At 42.4% G+C, this 20,817-nt stretch overlaps 1 protein-coding gene and 2 long non-coding RNA genes across 6 annotated transcripts in view; 1 reads left to right on the plus strand and 2 right to left on the minus strand.

Moving 5' to 3' along the window:
• LOC306643573 overlaps window positions 1-4,831 on the minus strand; it is a 9,215-nt gene extending 4,384 nt beyond the window's left edge. Inside the window, exon 1 of the long non-coding RNA XR_013758989.1 lies at window positions 4,723-4,831. This is a non-coding gene — a long non-coding RNA (uncharacterized lncRNA). The remainder of the gene's footprint in view (window positions 1-4,722) is intronic.
• On the plus strand, window positions 945-19,784 carry LOC306643571. The gene is made up of 2 exons (XR_013758987.1): window positions 945-4,888; window positions 19,189-19,784. It is a non-coding gene; the product is annotated as an uncharacterized lncRNA (long non-coding RNA).
• The window catches only part of EML4 (EMAP like 4), a 161,357-nt gene continuing 148,330 nt past the window's right edge, over window positions 7,791-20,817 (minus strand). For 2 of the 4 annotated variants that reach the window (XM_079109761.1, XM_079109759.1), the window contains 4 exons: window positions 17,151-17,238; window positions 16,499-16,597; window positions 14,000-14,130; window positions 7,792-13,445 (listed from right to left, as the gene is read on the minus strand). In XM_079109761.1, coding sequence (XP_078965887.1) covers window positions 12,969-13,445; window positions 14,000-14,130; window positions 16,499-16,597; window positions 17,151-17,238 — 795 coding nt within the window. In that variant the 3' untranslated portion in view covers window positions 7,792-12,968. Of the gene's footprint in view, window positions 13,446-13,999; window positions 14,131-16,498; window positions 16,598-17,150; window positions 17,239-20,817 lie in introns of all 4 variants that reach the window. The other 2 variants (XM_079109760.1, XM_079109762.1) reach the window with 2 other exon arrangements.

Below are 20,817 nucleotides of genomic sequence, written 5' to 3' on the forward strand. Positions count from 1 at the left end.
TCAAAGTTCATTGATGTTTAATTAGAACCATCTCGAGACTAAACCTGCTCCCAGGAAATTATTCTGACCGAATAATTAAAGAGAATAAAGGTTAGATTTGAGTTTCTAGCTAAGTCCGTGTTGCATTCAACATCTCTAAAACATGAATTCCATTAACCTTTCATGAACCAACATTAAATTGCTTTCAATTAGTTGTCATTCTAATTAAAGTACGATCATACAGAGGTGCCTTTGTTTATACTTGGGGGATGTTCCCTTCTCTCCTCTGGAACAACATCCTCTTGAAGCAGTCGTTTGGAAAATCATTTTTCTAACTTTATGTGTACCACTGCTCCCTGAGTCGGGACCATTGAGCACTGGGGGAGAACAGAGCCAGAGAAGTAGCCTCATGTGCTGCAGGAGGGCAGGTGAGTCATCACTGTTGGCGGGTGGATCGACGTGGGTCATTTGGAACAGTGTGTCCTGTGGCAGGGATGATAAACTTCAGGAATAGGTGGGGTAGCCCAGGTGAGTTTGGGCAGCCTTGAGGAGGCTCTGGGTTCTGAGGTGAGGAGGCATGCATGACCTCTGGCGAGGTCACGGGGGCAAGTCAGGAGGGGTGCTTGATGTAGCTCATTCTGAACCTTTGCACCCTGGGTGTGAGTGGCCTTGTTCCTGCCAGGTGATGGATATGAGTCCTCATCTGGACCTGTCTGCAGTCTCAGTGCCCCAACAGCGAGCATGCCAAGGCTCCTGTCCAGTGGCCATGGCAAAAGTCGGAGAAGGACTATGACATCTCTGCTGGGGGACTACCTGTTCCTGGTCATCAAGCATTGTTTTTTTGTGTTTCTTTTCCTGTTCAGTTATGGATGTGATAAGTTACAACCAAGACAGAATCTCCAGACCAATGCAGGATTCCTCTAGGTGGAACTTAAGGCCCAGAACCTAGGAGGCCAGAGGTGAGATCTGCTTTCTTGACAAGGTCAGAAATACTGTGTAACCATACCATTATGTATCTATTTGAGAATGCAAATGTGTGGTGGGGACATTTGCTGGCTTTGCAGCACTCTGGGCTTAGAGGAACTTACGTGTGGTCTGGAATCTGGGCAGATGGTGACAAAAACAGAAGGGACAGCCTGAGGAGACAGTCGAGCCTCTGTCCTCACACTTGGGCAGCTTGGGCCTGTGGTTTCCTAGCCACCAGCTGACTTGGCCCCTTGCAAGCTGTGTCTCGAAGTCTTGCTGGGCTCTTGTTCCTAATTCCTCTGCTCCCTGGGCTATCACTGGTTCCCCACAGGCTTTGTGTGTGTGTGCTTCCCTCATGGAGTCATCATCAGGTACCTTGCTTGTCCTTCCTACAGGCTTTCCACAAGCAGGCCCGGGGTTACCCAAGGCCAGGCATCCTGCCTCCCTTAGACTTGGGACTTGTCCCATCTTCGTCATTCCCTGTGGACCAGATTCTGGTGTGGGGCAGGGGAGAGCAGAGAATGCTGACGCTTCGCCTGGCCTTCGAGGTACACGGAATGATGAGCATGGCCAGAGTGTACCAGAACTGCCCAGAGGCAGGCCCAGGACCCAGGAAGGCAAGGGGAGAGGTGGCAGGGATGTCCCCAAGGGGATACTGTTTAGACTGCATATGGCTCGAGATGGTGCGGAAGGGAGGAGGACACGCTGACATGTGGGTGCATCTTGGGTATGCCTGTGAGCTGGGAAGGAGAGGAAACGTAGGATCTTTGAGAGGGAGGGATGCTCGGCCTGCTCACGAAGACCCTTTCTGGGGCTCTTGCCAAAGAGCACTTGGACTCTGGTTGGTAAGCAGCAAGTGTATGTGTTGGGGGCAGCCACTGAATCCAGTGTCTTCTTAGTTTCTTTGAACCTGTTGTGCCAGTGTGGAGGACAGATTGGACGGTGGAGACTCAAGGCACTCGAGAGTTAGGATTTGTGACAAAATAACAAGGGCCTGGGAGCAATGGCAGCAAGTGCAGAGGAATGAATCCCAGGGATGTTATGAAGGCCTGGGGAACATAAACTGGCGACTGGAGAGCAGTGCAAGGGGGAGGGAGGCTCCAGGATGACAGCTGGGATGACAGCCTGGCTTTCACAGGAGTGGAGGTGTAGAGACTGGGACCAACAGGCAGGGATTGCTTTGTTCGACAAACCCCATTGCTGTGAGTCCCCCAGGCAAGGAATCCAGTAGGTAGTGGGTATGGAGTTGAGGCCCAAGGACTGGGTGGGGGGTACACATTTGAAAGTTGGGTGGGTGTGACATTGGTCAGGGTAGAATGAGGAGATAGAGACGCCCCAGACTTCACGGTGGGGAGTGAGAAGAGCCTGTCATGCTCATGGGAGTGTCAGAATAGGAGGCAGCAAGGCAACCATCATCTGTAGCGAGAGAGGTCGGAACAGAGGTCATCCTGTGGGAGTACTGACAGGAACATGGTGGCAAGGCCCATTTCTGAGCGCTGAGAACACTCTGTCCTCTGGGGGACAGTTACACAGACACACACACGTACGTATATAAACATTCCAGATGTGTGAACCTTACTGAAAGTTATGCTTCGGAAAAAATGTTTTACAAATGAAGGGAAGGAGGAAAGAAGGTTAGGAGGGAAAGAGGCTGGGGAAAGACAGGAAGCTGGAGCAAGTGGAGCCAGGAAAGGGAAGGGTCTTCAGGAAAGAGCAGGATGACCAGTGCCACTCAGGAGCTGAGGTGAGAGCAGTTGGGCTGGCTTTGGAGAGTGGCATGGATGTGGTCTGGGCCTTGGAGGCCGCCCTGCCAGTCAGTCCTCTCGGTCACTGTTGCTGTGTGTCTCTGAGTGGCACAGGACAGACCCTAACATTGAGAACATGGAGGAGTGAAGAGACATTGCCAAGACCCTCAGGGCAAGGACATACCTGAGAAATCTTACGCTTTCTCTAGCTCCCAGCAGTGCAGAATGGCCATGTCTGTGGTTTCCTGCATGCCCTCTCAGACAAACCCATGTTTAAATTTGATAATGTTCAATAAAAAATGTAACTGACCACTATGATTTAATTAAAAAGTCATGTCTTCTATTTTAATGCAAGAGTTTCCCATAGAAACTGCTTCAGCTTTGGTGGCTGTGAATGGTGGCTTTATTAATGGAGCCACCTGCAGGCTTCCCTTGTTTCCCTAACAGTTTCTCATGTAGCTCACGGCTTCCAGTGCAAGCATTTTATTGTGAGCGAGCCCCACCCAGCGATTTGGGGGGACAGTCATCCCTACACACTGATGTATGGACAGCTAGTCTCTCTCTCATGCTCTAGGAAGCTGGGTCTTCACAGAGCAGGTGGGGGTAGAGCCTGAGAGCTTGCCAGGGTGGCTCTGTCCTTTGGATTGGATGCTCTTGGTGAGCAACGCCCAATTTCCAGCCCCCACCCTGCCACCAGTTTGGGATCAGGTAAGTGGTCCTTGGGACAACACAGATAGTACCTAAATCCCTTCACCCACGCCAGGAAATGCTTTCCTGGGAACCAATTAATTACCCTCAGTTTAACTGTTCATTGCGGTCTTTTTCATTATAGCTAGCACAATCATGCGTCGCTTAGTAATGGGGATTCATTCTGAGAAATGTGTTTTTAGGTGAGTTGGTCATTATGTAAGTCACAGAACATACTTAAACTGAGATGGCTAGGATGTCACTAGGTGCTAAACCTACGGGACCATGGGCATGACATGACTGTAAAGTCTGCTGTCTCCTTCTTCCCTTGCTCCCAGAACAGGCTACTCTAAAGATGGGGATGGAGTTGGCTCACACCAAGGCTCCAGGGTCCTGTGAGGCTCAAGTCCTAACAAGGGGATTCTCGGCTCAGCTCAGAATTCATTCATCCTCTAAATGGAAATGTCAAAGCCTGGCAAACATTCTTGCTAATGATTCTGGTGATGGAGCTGTTCAGGGGCAGCAAACAGTAGGCCACATGAAAATGAATTCCGCTGGTGCAGCAGGGGCTGTGGCTCTTGGGGAGAAGTCTGATGACCTAATCTCAACACTGTAGTAGCCTCTGGTTCTTGAAAAAGAGGGAGATTCTAATCATCCCTTTCATTTTATTCTGAATAAGGAAAGGTGGCTCAGTCCAAGCACCTGAGGGAAAGCAGAGACTGGGTGGTTATGAGAGAGGGTTTCCAAGGAAGGTGGAGAGAGCGGCAGTGATACTCGGATCAGCCAGGTGCATGATAAACAGGTCTAGAATGCCGTGGCACCTGAGGAGAAACGCCAAGGCTGGCTCTGTCCGTCTGTGGCACAGGCAAGTGGCGCCTCGTACTGTTAAATACTGGCTGAGCATCCCTAATCTGAAAACCCCAAGTGCTCCAGAATCTGAATTTAAGTGCCAAGATGATGCCACAAGTGGAAAATTCCACACCCAACCTTGTGATGGGTCACAATCAACATGCAGACACGCTAAAAATAATGTATAAAATCACCTTCAGGTCATGTGCCTAAGGTATATTTGAAATATATGAATTTTATGCTTATCAAGATCGATCTCTCTCTCTCACACCTTCAGATATTCCAAAATCATAAAGCAACAAAAACAAAACAAAAACACCAAAAACTCAAATCGGAAATACTGCTGGTTCCAAACATTTTGGATAAGGGATTCTCAACTTGTACCAACCAACAATCACTAAAGGGGTGAACCAGAAGATGAACTGTCAGTGTGCTCAGGTGCTCTCTTCTCTCTCCTGCCCCAGGTGCTGAGCTTTCAGACCAACACCTCCCTTACCTGGTCCTTCATGTCCATGGCAGAATTAGGAATTCTCCCAAACGCCTGCGACAGAACCTCAGGGCTGGAAAAGCTGCAGACACCACCCAGTTTCTCCTTTACTTGACCTGTAGGTAGAGCACTTGAAGTACACAAGGACAGAAATAGGATCAAAAGATGTCATGAAGTAAGTCCCCTTCTCCATGTTCCTTTCAAAAGCACAAAGGGAAGGGAAGGTTTCTATATCACTGTTTTTAAAGTTTTTTATTTTGAAATAATGATAGATTCAGGAAACTTCAAAATTAGTAAGAGTCCTGAAACTCTTCCTGCAGCTTTCCACAGTGGTTTGAATGATATGAACACCAGGAAATTGACAGTGCTACAAACACAGTCATCTAGACTAGTCCTCATCCAGGTTTTACCAGGTTGCATGTACTGTTTGTGCGTGCAGTTCTGTGACATTTGACCCATGTACCTATTCATGCAGTCACCATGCTGTGCAGGATATAGACTCCAAAACCACACAGGAGCCCCTGGAACCAGCATCCTCTTCACCATTCCTGCCCCCTGGCAATCACTACTCTGTTCTCTGGCTCTACAGGGAATCTGCAAACTGTAAACTTCTGAGATCAGCTTTTTTGGGTCACACATAATGCACTTGAGAGTCATCCAGGTTTGCATGCATCAGTGGTTTGTTCCTTCTTATTGCTAAGTAGTATTCCTCTCTGTGGGTTCTACATCATTATTTTTGTTTTGAGATAGGGTCTAAATTGCTGCAGCTGGGCTCTAACTTGAGATCCTTCTGCCTCAGCCTTCTGAGAAGTGGGATTACGGGTGTGTGCTACCATACCTGGCTATATAATTATTTTTTAAAAATCAAAATTTGACCTTGTGGAAGTTAATTCTAGAATTTAAGCAATGAATAGGTGGTTTCAATAGATGACTAATCCAGGATTCATTTGTAGGAATAACGTACTTTGTTTATTTCAAATCATATATCGTAGCATGTTAGAATTTTCAAATTTCGAGGGAACCTAACTTTGTAATATGTCAATTCTAAAACGCACAAGGGCTTGATTTTGATAATTTTTCTAGGTTACATGCTCCATGGGGATAGGTGCTACATCTTTTTCATCTTTGGATCCCCTGCTAAAACTAGCACAGTTCCTTGCACTAGGCAGGTTTTTTGTTAGTGTTCTTTGGGTGTTAAGGATGGAACCCAGGGCTTGTGCGTACTGAGCATGTGCTGAACCACTGAGCTGCGTTCCTCCACCCTCAGGCAGGCTCCTAATAAGTATCTAAGGAATGAGTGCTGTTGGATCTTCAGTCCTACACATACTCCCTATGAGTCAAACTGGCTGCCACCTTGAAGGTGCTGGCAGCAAAATACATTTTTCTTGTTGAGAGACTAAAATTTAAAGAGGAGCTGCCTTATTAGGACATAACGGCTTAGTTATGTTAATTAAACAGAACCGTACTGCTGACAAGGGGTGAGAATGCCAACTTCTAACCAGGTTACCAAGTCGCTCCAACTCAGTGAATGGTGGGGAGAGCAATCCCTGCAGAGGGTGGGCACCAAAGAATCCTGTGGCCTTTCCCAGGATGCCTGCTGGCTTCGTGGCTGTGTTCAGCCAGAAGGTCTTAGGACTTTGCATTTTATTAAAAAGTTGTATTTCTTTCCCGAGGCCATTGCTTCATGACACCGTTTGTCTTGAGTTTCTTCAGTGCAGTCTTGTGAAAGTACACATACCATCAGGAGTTGAAATCAGCCTCTGGAGCTGATTCTACTTAATACTGCAGATATTTAGTCATTGGCACCAGCAATTGTCCATTTTCATCTCTTATCAATGGATGGCTCCCCAGGAAAATCTATTTTCAGGGTTACATGATAATATTTCTAAAAGGGGAGGGAGACAGAAGATCAAAGCCCTATGGCTAAGCAGAGGACTGGCACAGACCCAGGTTGGTTGTGGGGAAGTGTGGGACAGGAAAGTGTGAACAGCACTTGGCCAATGACAGAGAAGGCGCCATGCTAAACTCAGGGAAGTGGAAATTGCCCAAAGCCTGGAAAATGAGGGTACAGTGTCTTCACCTACATAGGTTACAAATGAATTCTCAGGACTAAGGACTTCTGTGCTTACGGTCTGGGTGGCAGGAACAGGAAGTTGGTGACAGGTACCACGGTGTACTGAAAGCCTGGGAGCACCTCTGTTCCCTTCCCTGCAACCAGAAGCACCCATCAATGTTGTGACCCTGCTCAGAGTCCAACTTGCCTTTTTTAAAAGCTGATCACTTCTCTCTTTGACCTTCTGCTGGCCTTAAAGCCTTTCTGCCAGAAGTTTAACTTACTCCTTGGATTCTTCTCAGGAAAACATCCCTCACTCTACAGTACATACCCTGTAGCAGGAGATACAGTGGCTACCACATGGACTCTGGAGGCAGAGTTGGCTTCAGATCATGGCTCAGTCACTTAGTGGTACTTGCTTTTTGCTGAGTGGTACTTGGCTTTTCTGTTCCTCAAGTTTCCTCATCTGTAAAACGGCAATAATGGAATTTAGGATTGTTGAGAAAGGACTGACTAATAATTTTCTGCTGGATTTCTGGTTTGTTTATTTTTCATACTGGGGATTAAACCCAGGGATTCTGTGCCACTGAGCTACATCCCCAGCCCTTCTTTTGCGGTGCTGAGGATCGAACCCAGGGCCTTGTGTTTGCAAGGCAAGCACTCTACCGACTGAGCTATCTCCCCAGCCCCATCCCCAGCCCTTCTTTTCTGAGGCAGGGCTTAAGTTGCCAAGGCTGCCCTGAAACTTGTGATCCTCCAGTTTCTGCCTCCCAGGTTGCTGGGATTGCAGATGTGCACCACACTGGCTGGATTGGTAAATTAAAAAAAAAAAAAAAAGTATTCAGTTCAGTAAATCATGGTCTCCTGAGGATCTAACCCACAAAGGGACAGTGGATGCACATATGAAACAGGTTGCCATTTCAGAGGAGACATGAAAATTTAGTCTGTTAAGGATTATTTGCTCTTCTCCCTGTTCACTGGTCCTGCATACCAAAACTTTGAAGGATATATTACTGAAGGTAGAGTAGAAATTCAAGTTCTCTTTGGAAAAGGTGAACCATATTAATGCCTGAGGCTTTGTGAGGAGGGGAGCTGCCCCTTTGCAAGGGGCTATATCTTCTTTTTTTAAAAAAACACCTAGAGACTTTTCTGTGGTCCCTGAAGACATCAGTGGAGGGCATCCTGGATAAAGGGGGCTTCTCTAGCAGTTGAGTGACACATGTGCATCACTGTGGGCAGTGGGCTCATGCACTCCTGGACAGGCTGCTTCTGACAGTAGTCCTCTCCTTAGTTTCTCTTATTTCCATTCCAAAATCTCTACCTCGTCCTTTGCTTGTCTATTTTTATTTTTTAAAAATTCTTCCAATTGCTTTTATTCCCATATTTTTTATTGGTGCATTACAGTTGTATAGAGGTGGGATGTTACATATTTGTGCCTGCATGCAATATATTTTGGCTAATATCATTCCCTAGCACTTACCCCCCCCCCCTTTATCTTCCTCCCTTTTCTCTACTGATCTCCTTTTGATTTTATGAGATTCTTCTCTAACTTCAACATGTGAGAGAAAACATGACCCTTGACTTTCTGAGTTTGGCTTATTTTGGTCAACATAATGGTCTTCAGTTCCATCTATTTTCCTGCAAATGACATAACTTCATTTTTCTTCATGGCTGAATAAAACTCCATTGTGTATATATACCACATTTTCTTTATCCATTCATCCATTGATGGACACCCAGGCTGATTCCATAGTTTGGCTGTTGTGAATTGTGCGGCTATAAACATGGGTATACATTTATCACTGAAATATGACTTCAGTTCTTCAGGATAAATACCAAGGAGTGGTACAGCATGGTCATAAGGTAGTTCCATGCCTAGACTTTTGAGGGGTTTCCCTACTGATTCCATAGAGGTTGTACTAATTTGCAACCTCACCAACAGACTAAAAGTGTTTTTTCTCTACTTCCTTTCCAGCATTTATTACTGGACCCAGGGGCACTTAACCACTAAGCCACATCCCCAGGCCTTTATATTTTTTGAGATAGGGTCTCGCAAAGTTGTTTTAGGCTGAGGCTGGTCTTGAACTTGTGATCCTCTTGCTTCAACCTCCTGAGTCACTGGGATCATGGGGTGTGTGCCACCATGCCTGGCCTATTTGTGTTCTAGATGATTGCCATCTGACTGGAATGTATAGTTTTGATTTGTATTTTCCTAATTGGTAATGATGTGGAACATTTTTTTCATATAGTTGTTGGACATCTTTATTTCTTTTGGTGAGATGTGTTTAATTCAGTTGCCCATTAACTGGTTTTTTTTTAAGCTTTTTGAGTTCTTTATAAATCTTGTCAAAAGACTACTAGCAAAGATTTTTCTCCCATTCTATAGGTTCTCTCATCACATTCCTAATTGTTTCCTTTGCTGTACAGATTTTTAATTTGATGCCATCCCATTTATTAACTCTTGAGCTTTAGGGGTCCTCTTTCTCCTATTTTTAAAGAATGTCTTCTTTCTAGTGTGGTGGAAGTAGTGTAAGCTTTTAAGTTATGGAGTATGAAGTGCTGGCACAGCTGTTACTTAAGTTTTTGAACATAGGCTGGTCACTCAGTCCCCCCACTTCCTTTCCTCAGTGACAGGGCAACCTCCCTGCAGCATCGTGGGCTGGGAGCCAGGGGCTTTGGCACAGTTGGCCTGCAGCAGGTGCTCTTCAATGGTCGTTTATTTGACCTGTGTTCTACGTGGATCTGAGGCTACTCTTCAGTCTACCTTCTTGGTCTCCAAAACATGTCTTACTCCCTTTTCATTTCATTTCCAGCTTTATGTTGGAAACCTAGCTCCTAGAAGTTACACTAACAGAACATCCTCATGTGCCCCAAATCTAACTCAAACATTATTTCCCCACACATCCTGTCCAGCATTTATTATTTGTACTTTTATTTTACTTTATTTATTGTGCTGGGGATTAAGCCCAGAGTCTTGCACGTGCTAGCCAAATGTGAGCCACATCCTCAGCCCCTCTTCTTCTTCTTTTTTTTTTTTTTTTGGTACTACAGATTGAACTGAGGGGCACTTAACCACTGAGCCAGGTCCCCAGCACCCCCTTTTTTTGAGACAAACTAAGTTGCTTAAGTTCCTTGCTGAAGCTGACTTTGAACTCATGATCCTCCTGCATCGTCTCCCAAGTTGCAGGGATTACAGGCATCCACCACTGCCTGTCCCCCTTATTTCTTATTTAAAAAAAAAAAAAAAAATCACATTGCTTATGGGTTTGTTCAGGTGCCTATATATGCCATTCTGTCTCAGAATTGGTGAGAAAACAATTCCTACCCCAGGACAACCTCTCATGGATTAGTCTGAGTAAACAGCTCTGAATTTACAATCATCAGAGGAAAATAAGGTGATTGTGAAAATTCCATGATTTCTGTGATTGTGTAACTGGAAAATGTTTGGAATACCTGAACTTATTCTTCACAAAAATCTTCAGCAGCCAGTTACTGGCTGAGTACACAGGAGAGGAGAAGGAGGGAAGCAAGGAGTGCCATGATCTACTGAGTTCAAGTTCTTCACAAAGGCCAACACAGGGAAGCAGCCAGGTCAGGCGGGTAACCAGGATCACCAGGATTATCCAATGTTAAATATTAGAGAAGATATAGACTTGGATTAAATTAAAGCTAAGCCGTTCCCCTGTTACATGGGAGCAGAAGTCAGAAGTAATTTCCTCTAATATTAGGGAGTTTGTTACTATCACAATGATCTTATCCATGGCAGCAGCAGTCAACTGGTAAATGCTTCCTTCTGATCGCCATGTCTTCTGATAATTGGTTAGTCATCGAACTAGCAGTATAAATGAAGAGTTAAGACATTCAGAGAGACAAAGGAAATATTTTGATTATTTTATTTTTAATCTTCAAAATTTTCTGCCATGACACAGGAATGCATGATAGAAATGGCTCAACATCTTCACATGAAACACTTGGATTCATTTTCATTCACAAGTTTTTCTAAAAACATCTACAAGTTCATAATTCCCACCCACTTCCAACCATTATCACAGATTTAACTGACCATTAAACAGTAGTTGCCAGCATTAGATTGCTGGAACGCTTTCTGCGCATTAGTAGTGTCTCTGGAAACTACCACCCAAGAGTATCACGATTATAAATTTCATTGTACATGGCAACCCCAAAGATGACTGATGTCCCCAAATACACTCCCTGCTTATCATGGAGAAGTATATCCCCCAGGTACTAGAGAAACACACTTTGTTCTCCTAGAGTTCCTTGTTCATCTCCTAGAATTGTTCTTGCAGGGAATAGCACATGCTGACCTGACAATGCAGTTCTCACTGCCAATAGGTGGCTGTATGTGCCTGATACTGGTGCTCTCTCATAACTATGTACAGAACATACCGAAAAAAGTCAGGTTGCTTGGAATCTACATTTCTTCTTTTGAAGAGAACTACTTTGAGGTTTTTTTAAAAACAGTTGTAAACAAAAGGAAAGTGATACACACAGACATATCTATACACAGAGAGACCTACGCTGAGTACTTGTGATGTGGTGCACATCTTTTTACGTAGAGACACACTCTAACAGAGTGTCTCTACTCGCCCCTTCACACACCCACACCCATTCCATACAGCGTGTGAACATAAACTAAGGGTCCTTGGGAGTTCACTGGAGTTTTCATATTACCAAATGATGAAATACCTGATATGTATTACTCCTGAGAAGATACTAGAAGGGAATGACAGTTCTGATGCACTTTGGAATGGCACAATCACGTAAACGCTTGCATACTTAAGACTTTTGAACTCATCCAAAGTTTCTAAACATGATCTGACCAAAAAACAAAACAAGAAAATATCAAAACAATGTAGCAAGTTAAAAAATAAAAAGTTTTTGTAATCAAAGTATAAACAAACATATAGGAAATGCATATGTCAGTAATTAAAGTAGGAAACATGTACTTAAAACACAATTGCTGACAAAAACTAAAACAAAACTTTTCAATGCATAATAATACATGCATTGCCCAAAATAAAAGATAGCCACATTTGATTTGCAAAGCTTATAGCAACTCCATCAGAAAAAAATCACCACCATACAGCAAATCTGTTAAGTATGCAATTTATAAAAAATTACTGTGACTGTTATTCACACTTCTGTAAAAAATTTTTTTCAATTTGATGACTATCTTATCCCTCAGTATAATTGACTTATATAAAAATTACAACTAACCAATGAATTTCAAGCACCAATTCAATCACTTAAACTTACTGTATTTATATTTCTCCTGTTGAGGGAACAAATGATGATGAAGGCTGAGCTAAAATTAGCCAGGTAATTATTACAGTTTAATTTTAAAGGCATGTGGTTTTTCCTCTTCCATTCACTCGAATGGCAAACTTTAGAGAATGTTTAGGCCAGTAAAGGACTCCTTGGAAGAATCCACCATTTCTGAGCATCAGTGGTTTAATATACATTAAAAGCTCTTCAACAAACTAATGCTTTCTCAGTTCTAGGATAAAATAGATTTGCACACAGGAAATGAAGGACTGTTCCTTGTTATAACTTAGAAAAGGCAGCACCTATATAGTAGACTAACAAGCACATCTGAACATCTACTGGTAGTGTAAGAAGAGGCATTATTATTGAAGAAGGCAACACCATTGCACTTGGCAATACTGAAGTTTTTCTTAATTAAAAAATTTCCATTTAACATTTGGGGTGGGAGGTTATCTCAATGAGAGCACATTGTTTTCCCCAGTTTTTTTTTTTTTTTTCTACATAGGGAAAAAAAGAGTGGCAATCTAAGCCAGTAGATGAGTAACAGTGTTTGTGATGCCTCTGGTCATTCTTGAAGAAAGTAAGTTCAGATAACAAGGGGGTTTATTTTCAATCAATGCAACTGTTGGTTTTTGTTTCCAGTATTTACATCCTATCACTTACATACACAGTGATTTCAGAGACATGATTAATGTTTCAGCCTTTATACTACTAAGTTTGGTTAATTTTAAATGCATACCAAACTGAACCTTTAGGCTGACTGCATTTGAGAGACTGAAATATAAGACGACTGAAGAAAACAGAGGATGTGGAAAATACAATCTTGATCAATAGTGATTCTCCATCCTGTTATCTGAACTTCATCACAAAATCACATGCAGCTGAAGGAGAAAAGAGCTGTGCTGAGGCCAGGGTCTCAGGACAGGGAGGGAGTGTCTTGCTGGTCCTCAGGAAGAGTAGCTCCCATTTGCTTTTCGCTCCCCTCGATGGTTGGCTCTTCATAAATAGGCTCACCAAGGTCCTCGCTGCCCCCCTCACTCTGTTCCTCGCTGTGGTCTTCGCTTGGCTCCACCGTCTGTTCCAGGCTATTCTCCAAAAGTGTGGGGGAACTGCTTATTCTACTTTCTTCTTCAGCAGTTTCATTTAAGGGCTGGGAGGGAGGCAGTGTAGGAGTATTATTAGACTGGATGATATTTTCAATGCAAGAGATGGAGGCTTTGGTTATAGTAGTATCTGTTGTCATTTCATTCTGAGGCAAAGATAACTTTTCCACAAGTTTCCACTGAATGATGCTCATGTCTTTTCCACCAGTTGATATCAGATGACTGTCATTATGAGTAAAACTGACATTGGTGACATGGCTGCTGTGGGCACTGTACTTGTGACTGGGAGCCTATATGAAATAAATTAAGACAGGAAAATTAAAACTTATTCCTGTATACATGTAATGGAGATGACTGGGTAAGGGAAGTAACTCAGCTTGTTAAACAGGTAATTCAAATCAAAGCTACCAAGTCATCAAATCTGAAGAATAAAGCTAACAATAATTGCTTTTAAATACCTCTTTATAAAAGAAGAAATAAAAACAATTGGTAACTACTTCTGTGAGATGGGTAGGGGAGAAGTGACTAGGTTGGCAGGATTATAGGTGATTCAGGAAATAATAAGATACATTTGAAAGTGCCAAAAAGAAAATAAACTTGATAATAAATGAAAAGGGACAAAACACCACCAGCTGCTAATTGTACAGCTGTCTTCCTGTCCTTAAAAAGGAATGAGGAGGAGATAAGTAGTGTCTCCCTGGATGCTCGCAGATGACCCTCTTCTCCCACTAGGGTTAATAATCATGAAGAGGAATTATTAACCCTATAGATATTTTCTTGTCAATGAGACAAAACTATCCCCCCTAAAAGGTCCTACCGTACTGGTCTGTTAAGTTGAGGTTACCTTTGCTTTGGAGCAGGGATATTGAAACAGATGGACTTTACAAAAGTCATCTGCAACGGCTATCACCTTTCTATTGTGGGATCGCACCAGTGCATTGATGTCTGTCCCATCCGATCCTTCTGGCCAGACACCTTTGATATGTAAACAACAGAAGTATAGAAGAATTAGCCTAAAGAATTGAGCTCTAATGCTGCATGTGTTAAATCCAAACAGCCTCAAGATGGAAAACTTTGACTCAGTAGTTCTTAACAGTAGCCAGCAGATGGAGCTAATATATTAATTTCAGCTTGACTCACCTTACAATAAACCCTTCCTTTTTAAAAGCTTCTAGTGAGAGGAAAAGTTAGCAGTTACTTGTATAGCAAGATCAAGAACAGACATAGCACTGTGTCTTCAAAGTGGACTCTTTCAGGCAGGTGACTTCAAGATAACCTAGGAGACCTCCTGTCTTATGGGGATGCACTGGACAAGTGTCTGCTGGTCTACCATGCTACACACAGAATTTTCACAGAAACATTATTTATGCCTGGAGATCAGGCATACCAAATGTAATTATTCTGAATCATTACAAGGCACTGGTAATGGTGTTCAGCACAAACTTCTATTAGGCTACATTAAAACTGTGGAACATACAAGGTTAGCCTGTTGGTGGCGTTGGTAAACTTGCTAAACATGTAAAAACACTTTTAATTGTTATCATTGGTGTGGGGGCAGGTAACGGGGATTGAACTCAGGGGCACTCCACCACTGAGCCACATCCCCAACCCTATTTTGTATTTTATTTAGAGACAGGGTCTCACTGAGTTCCTTAGCATCTGGCTTTGAACTCACAATCCTCCTGCCTCAGCCTCCGAAGCCACTGGGATTACAGGCATGCACCACTACACCCAGCTTAGTTGTTATCTTGTAACAAGTAAATAATTACTGTCTTATTACTAGCTACTAGCTAATGTGTGAGTTTCACCCAGAATAATTAAACTGTTTATGGACAAGTCAGGATTATTTTGTTTTTAAATTTCTTCCTTGCCTTTCTTTATTCTAACAGCACCTGTGTTTACAAAAATTATCTAATGAATTTGTATTCTAATGTACACAGTATAAAGAAATATCTGGATCTGTGATCAGGCTGGAGGCAAGAGCCCAATTTGCAGAAGGCAGAGATGTACTGTTAGCGAAAAAATATAATATCTGGGGTATTTGCTTTGGGTATTGGTGCCACATTCATATCTATTTTAAATATTAAGTATCGCATCTCTTTAATTCTTTACAAACAAGGCTTTATAATTTTAACTTTTCCATTTATCTTCTAACCCTTTCAGAAGGATATCTAAAGATGGGGAAAGGCTTATGAAACTGTTACAAAGGACAGATTTCTAGAAATGTCCAAAACATCAGATTAGAAAAGATCTCCAAATTTTATTTTTAAATAATGTCTACTAAAAATGCCTTGGTATTTGGACAAACCTTGGAGAGATGATTTAACATTCACATGCAAAAGAATAATGCATTTTGGCAAGGACACAGAGAAACTAAAAACCCTCATACACTGCTGGTGGGACTGTAAATGATACAGGCACTTTAGAAAACAGTCTGTCAACTCCTCAAAAGGTAAAACATACAGTTAGCATCTGAGCCAGCAATTCCACTCATTGGTGCACACCCAAAAGAAATGAAAACATGTCTGCCAAAAAAGTGCAGATGATTGTTTATAGCAGCATTATTTATAATGGCTGATAAGTGGAAACAAACTAAGTGTCCATCAACCAATGAAAGGATTAACAAAATGTAGTATATATTCATACAAAAGGCTGTCATTCAGCCATAAAATGAATGAAGTATTGAAATGTGCTAAAGCATGAATGACCCTTGAAAAAGTTATGCTAAATCAAAGAAGCCAGTCTCAGTGGATCATATATTATATGCTTCTACTTATATGAATTATTCAGAATAGGAAAAGTGATAAAGAGAGTTAGATTATTGTGGTTGCCAGGTTTGGGGGAGAGGGTAAGGAAGGGAAAGAGAGATGGAGTGTGTGCTACTGGGTACAGAGTCTCTTCCTAGGGTGATGAAAATGTTCTAAAATTAGACCATGACAATTCCACAACTCTGTAAATATACGAAAACCACCTCAGGTGAACCGAACAGTATGTAAGTGAGATCTCAATAAAGCTGCCATTTTAAAAAATGGCTTTACCAATTTAAAAGTTTCAGTTTTCACTTGGAGAGGGGAAGAAAAAAAGAAGGGAAGACAATCTGCACTACTTTGTAAATTCCTTTTAACTATCTCATATTTACTGAAGACTAAAAGTACTGGGTTCTACAAAGATCAAATCCTGTACTGGTTCAATACTAATACACATTTAATTTTTCTGACCCTGATATTAATAGTGATAACACCAAAGAACATACATAAAATATACTTCATTTATCAATTTAAGCAAATAAGCATAAATAAAAACCTCACAGATTGCCTCTCCACATCGGGTGTCATGTTCTTACCAAAGACTTGAAAGCCTAGCACACAGGTGTATGTCGTCCAATCAATGTCCTTACAATCCGAGCGATTCCGGATTAGTTTGCAGCCATTTGCAATGTCCCCTTTAAATTTAGAAACAGGAAGTATAATCACAGTGCTTGTGTACAAATGTATTTGAAAGTGCATCTTGATTCAAACTAGCCACGTTTACTTGTATTTATAATCCATACACTGAAAAACATTAAGATACATTTAAAAAGGAAAAGAAAATGTTTACTTAACAGGGTTTTATAGAACTACAAATTGTTTCCCATGGAAGTGTTTTGTTTCTTTGTTTCTTTTCCCCTAAAAAGCATAAATGCCCCATCCATTATACTTCTCCCTGCCTCCAGGAAAAGTTGTTAAATGAAAAAACATTAAGAGCAGCATCAATCTCACTGAGAAATTTCTTATTCCTACATGTGCCTTCAGTTCTACACCATTAAATTAATTCATTACTTTTCTAGAGAAGTGAACTGCGTTTGCAATTCTCATTACTTAGCTCAGAGTAACATATGCTTTGTCAAGTTAGAAAAAGCCAGCATGCATTCTCTGCATAATTCACATTCTAGGCACCCTGTTCATCAGTGCCCCTGACAGTCACATCTGAACCCACATATGATTATTCACACTTACAGTACAATATCTCATAGTCTCCCGAGTTAGACATAATATGCTTGTTATCTGGTGACCAGTCAAGGTGTGTGATATAGCTGGAATGTCCCTAGGGAAAAACAGATCAACTGTTAGAAAGTATTCAGACTTTTAAATGATAAATAAATAGCTTGTTAGCCAATACTGTTTTCTGAACAGCCATTTGTCAGAACCCCTAAAGGATAGGGAGCAGCATCACAGCCTCTGGAGCTGAACATGGCCCACAGCAGGTCCTTAGTTCTTTTTCAATCTGTTGTTGGAAGCCAAAGACACAGATATGTAAAGAGCCAGGGATGCATGAAGAGTTCTGGAACTCAAGAGATCTCACCACTCTGGAAACATGAAGCACTTGGAACCTGGGAGAATCCTGCTGGCCTCTCACCTAGATAGCAGAAACAAGCACTACAACCTCTGCTAGAGCATTCTGAAAATGACAGTTTCTTAAGCCCGTATCTTAGAGGACACTACAACAGATAACACACCATTAGGCCTTATTTCAAGCCACTGGTGTCAAAGTGATGCCATTTTTAAGAATGAAGTATTATCAGGCTGGGGACACAGCTCAGTTGGTAGAGTGCTTGCCCCACACAAGGCCTTGGGTTCAATCCCCAGCACCTGTACAGTTTTTCCATACTGTATGTGGCACCAGTATAGCCAGAATGGAGGTCCTGAAAAATTGTCAACAAAGAATATTCTGGGATAGGGAGAAATCATCCAACATTGTACTTCTGCAGAACCGCTGGACCCAGTAGATACCCAACTCCTGGAAAGTGTCCTAAAATAGGACAACAGTAATCTTTTGCTGCTTAGATTTTATTAACACTGTGGGAAGGAAAACAAAAGAAACACACTAAAAGCTGAGTTCTGTTCACATTAAGCATCTGGTGATTTCCAATAAATTATTTAAGTTAGAGCTTATGATTTACCAAAGTTGATAGCCTCAAATTCACTTTTATTTCCTGCAGTCTAATTTTGAGCTTTTTAAATGATAAGCTTCCTGCTCACATGACTTTATTTTATTTTGAGCCAAGGTCTTGCTATGTTGCTGAAGCTGGCCTCAATCTCACGATCCTACTGCCTCAGCCTCCTGAGTACCTGAAATTACAGATGTGCTATCACTCTGGGATGATTTTATTAAGTTACATTCAATGTACCTTAAGCATAGTTTTCCTTTCTTTTCTTTGAGAGACAGTCTGTTAAGGTTGCTGAGACTGACCTCAAGCTTGTCATCCTCCTACCTCAGCCTCCTGTGCTGCTGGGATTATAGGCTTGCCCCACTGTGCCTGGCTTAGGTATAGTTTTTAAAGATTCACACAGTTTTCTATTTCACGAGTCTTCTGAAGCCTAAGGATGTGTTCCTAGATTACTGTGGACCTATGATCCCCACCACAGTGCTGCAGAGCATATATGTATATGTTTATATGTTTCGGGGTCTATTGCAAAATAGGTTGGGAATCACTTACTAGGCAAACAAGGGACCTACCAATTTAGGAAGAAATTGATTTTTTTTTTTTTTTAAATGTGGTGCTGAGGACCAAACCAGGGCCTTGAGCATGCTAATTACACTTTTTGCCACTGAGCTATGTCCCCAGCCCCAATAAGACATCAATTTTTTAAAGTCAGAAAGACATGTGGTTACTGGATAATATTTTCTGAGCATGGCAGGAGGACAAGGTTCACACGATTTTTTATGTACTACACACGAATCTGATGCCTGGCTCTGGTGTCTGGGGAAGCCATACTTCTAAAACAGAAAACTAGCCTGTAATCCCTATGCCTTGGAGGCTAAGCCAGGAAGATTCCAAGTTTGAGGCCAGCCTCAGCAACTTGAGATTGTTTTAAAAAAAAGGATGAGGGGCTGGGGGTGTGGCTCTGTGGTTCAATTCCTAGTACCACAAAAAAAAAAAAAAAAAAAAAAAAAAAAAAAGAAAAGAAAAACAAAAGAGAAGTCCTCTGATGCCCTTCTCTGTGGTTGTGCTAGTGAGAAACGAATCTGGTCTCCCCCTCTCCTCCTCCCCAGCCTGCCAGCCTCGCTACCCTACCTGACATTGATCACTAAAGCTGACCGTTCCCCTCACAGAAGAGTGAAGACCTGGAGAAGCAGAACACAGCTCTGCTCAAGGAGATCAAGCAGCTCACAGAGGAGGTGAAGTACTTCACATCAGTGCTGGGCAGCCATGAGCCCCTGTGCTCGGTGCTGACCACTAGCACACCCTTGTCCCCAAAGGTGGTCTACCATGCCATGTTTTCACCAGCCCTGCTTCGAGCCCTGAGCTTCCGGAGAGCAGAACCCCCATCCCCGATGCTCCAGGAGGCCTCAGAAGGGGCACATGGACTGTGGTCAGGCTGCCCTCATCCCTCAGAGCTGTCTTTCCATCTGGAGACCTAGTGACAGAGGCCCAGATGGGGACTGAACACAGGACTGCAGTGGACAGAGGGGTGTGAGGCCTCCCAGTCAGTGTGTGCTGGACTTCCAAGTGGGTAGAAGCACAAGGCAATCAGTGAGAAACGGGATGCCTGAGTTCCAGGCAGGGAGTGAGCAGGGGAGGGAAGGGTGAGTTTTCTAAATAAATGTATTAAAAGAAACAGTCAAATAGAATTCTTGAGTGGCAAAATCCCCCAAATTTAGAAAAGGACAGCTCTGGGGAAGTTATCAACGCATACTGGAAAACAGTGAATATGTTTTCCCGATACTGATGCCGACAAATAAGCAAAGAACTATTGGGTCTACAATGTCATCTCCCTACACACACTTCAGAGTATCCTTTCTCCACCCTACTCAGAGGCCCATAGAAAGTACATGTTGAAGAACCTGAATCTGAAAAACCTGACGCTTTTAGAGTGCTGACAAGATATAAAAGGTCTTGGATTTTGGAGCATTTCAGATTTTGGATTAGAGACGCTAACGAGGTAAAGCCTATGAAAATGTTCTTGAATCAAAAAAAAAAAAAAAAAAAAAAAAACAAAAAAACCTCCAAAGTCAACTGTTTCTGGTTCCAAGTCTTTCAGATAAGAGATAATCAAATGTATATGCACAGCCTGGGGAAAAAATAGCTTCAAAGTTCACTCCCACAGGCACTAGTTGGCAGCAAAATCTGGTACATCTTCTTAAAATGAAACAGCAAAATATTCTAAGCTGGCACTTTCATTACTGCCATTAAAGAGCTGAACAGTGTAACCACAAAATAATTACAAATGCAGGAGCCAAAGAACAGTACCCTGGAGGAAGAGCATCAGAAATACTTAAGTTAAATTTTGTCAGCTGTATGGAGGATTGTTATTTAAATCAGTGGTCTGCAGATGATTTAAAATTACCTGGTGGGGAGATAAAAACCAACATCACCAACACCCCTTCCCCCAAACAACAATGAGGTCTAGATTTACTGATCCAACTCCTCTCTGAGTAAGCCTCTCAGTGTCTCCCTGCCATCTACAGCTGCCCTGTCCAATGAAATCTGCAGTGATGACAGTGTTCTCTGTGTGGTCCAATGCACTAGCAATCTGTGGTTTCTAAGCACCTGAAATGTGGCTAGTGTTTCCAGGAACTGAACTACACTTCATTTTATGAACCTAAAAGTTGTGGCTGGTAATTGCCATATTGGACAATGCAAGTAAAACACAGTCCATTCTTTCTCTGCTTGATCTGAAT

The sequence above is a fragment of the Sciurus vulgaris genome (genome assembly GCF_902686455.1).
Source record: "Sciurus vulgaris genome assembly, chromosome: 14".
Classification (NCBI taxonomy): Eukaryota; Metazoa; Chordata; class Mammalia; order Rodentia; family Sciuridae; genus Sciurus; species Sciurus vulgaris.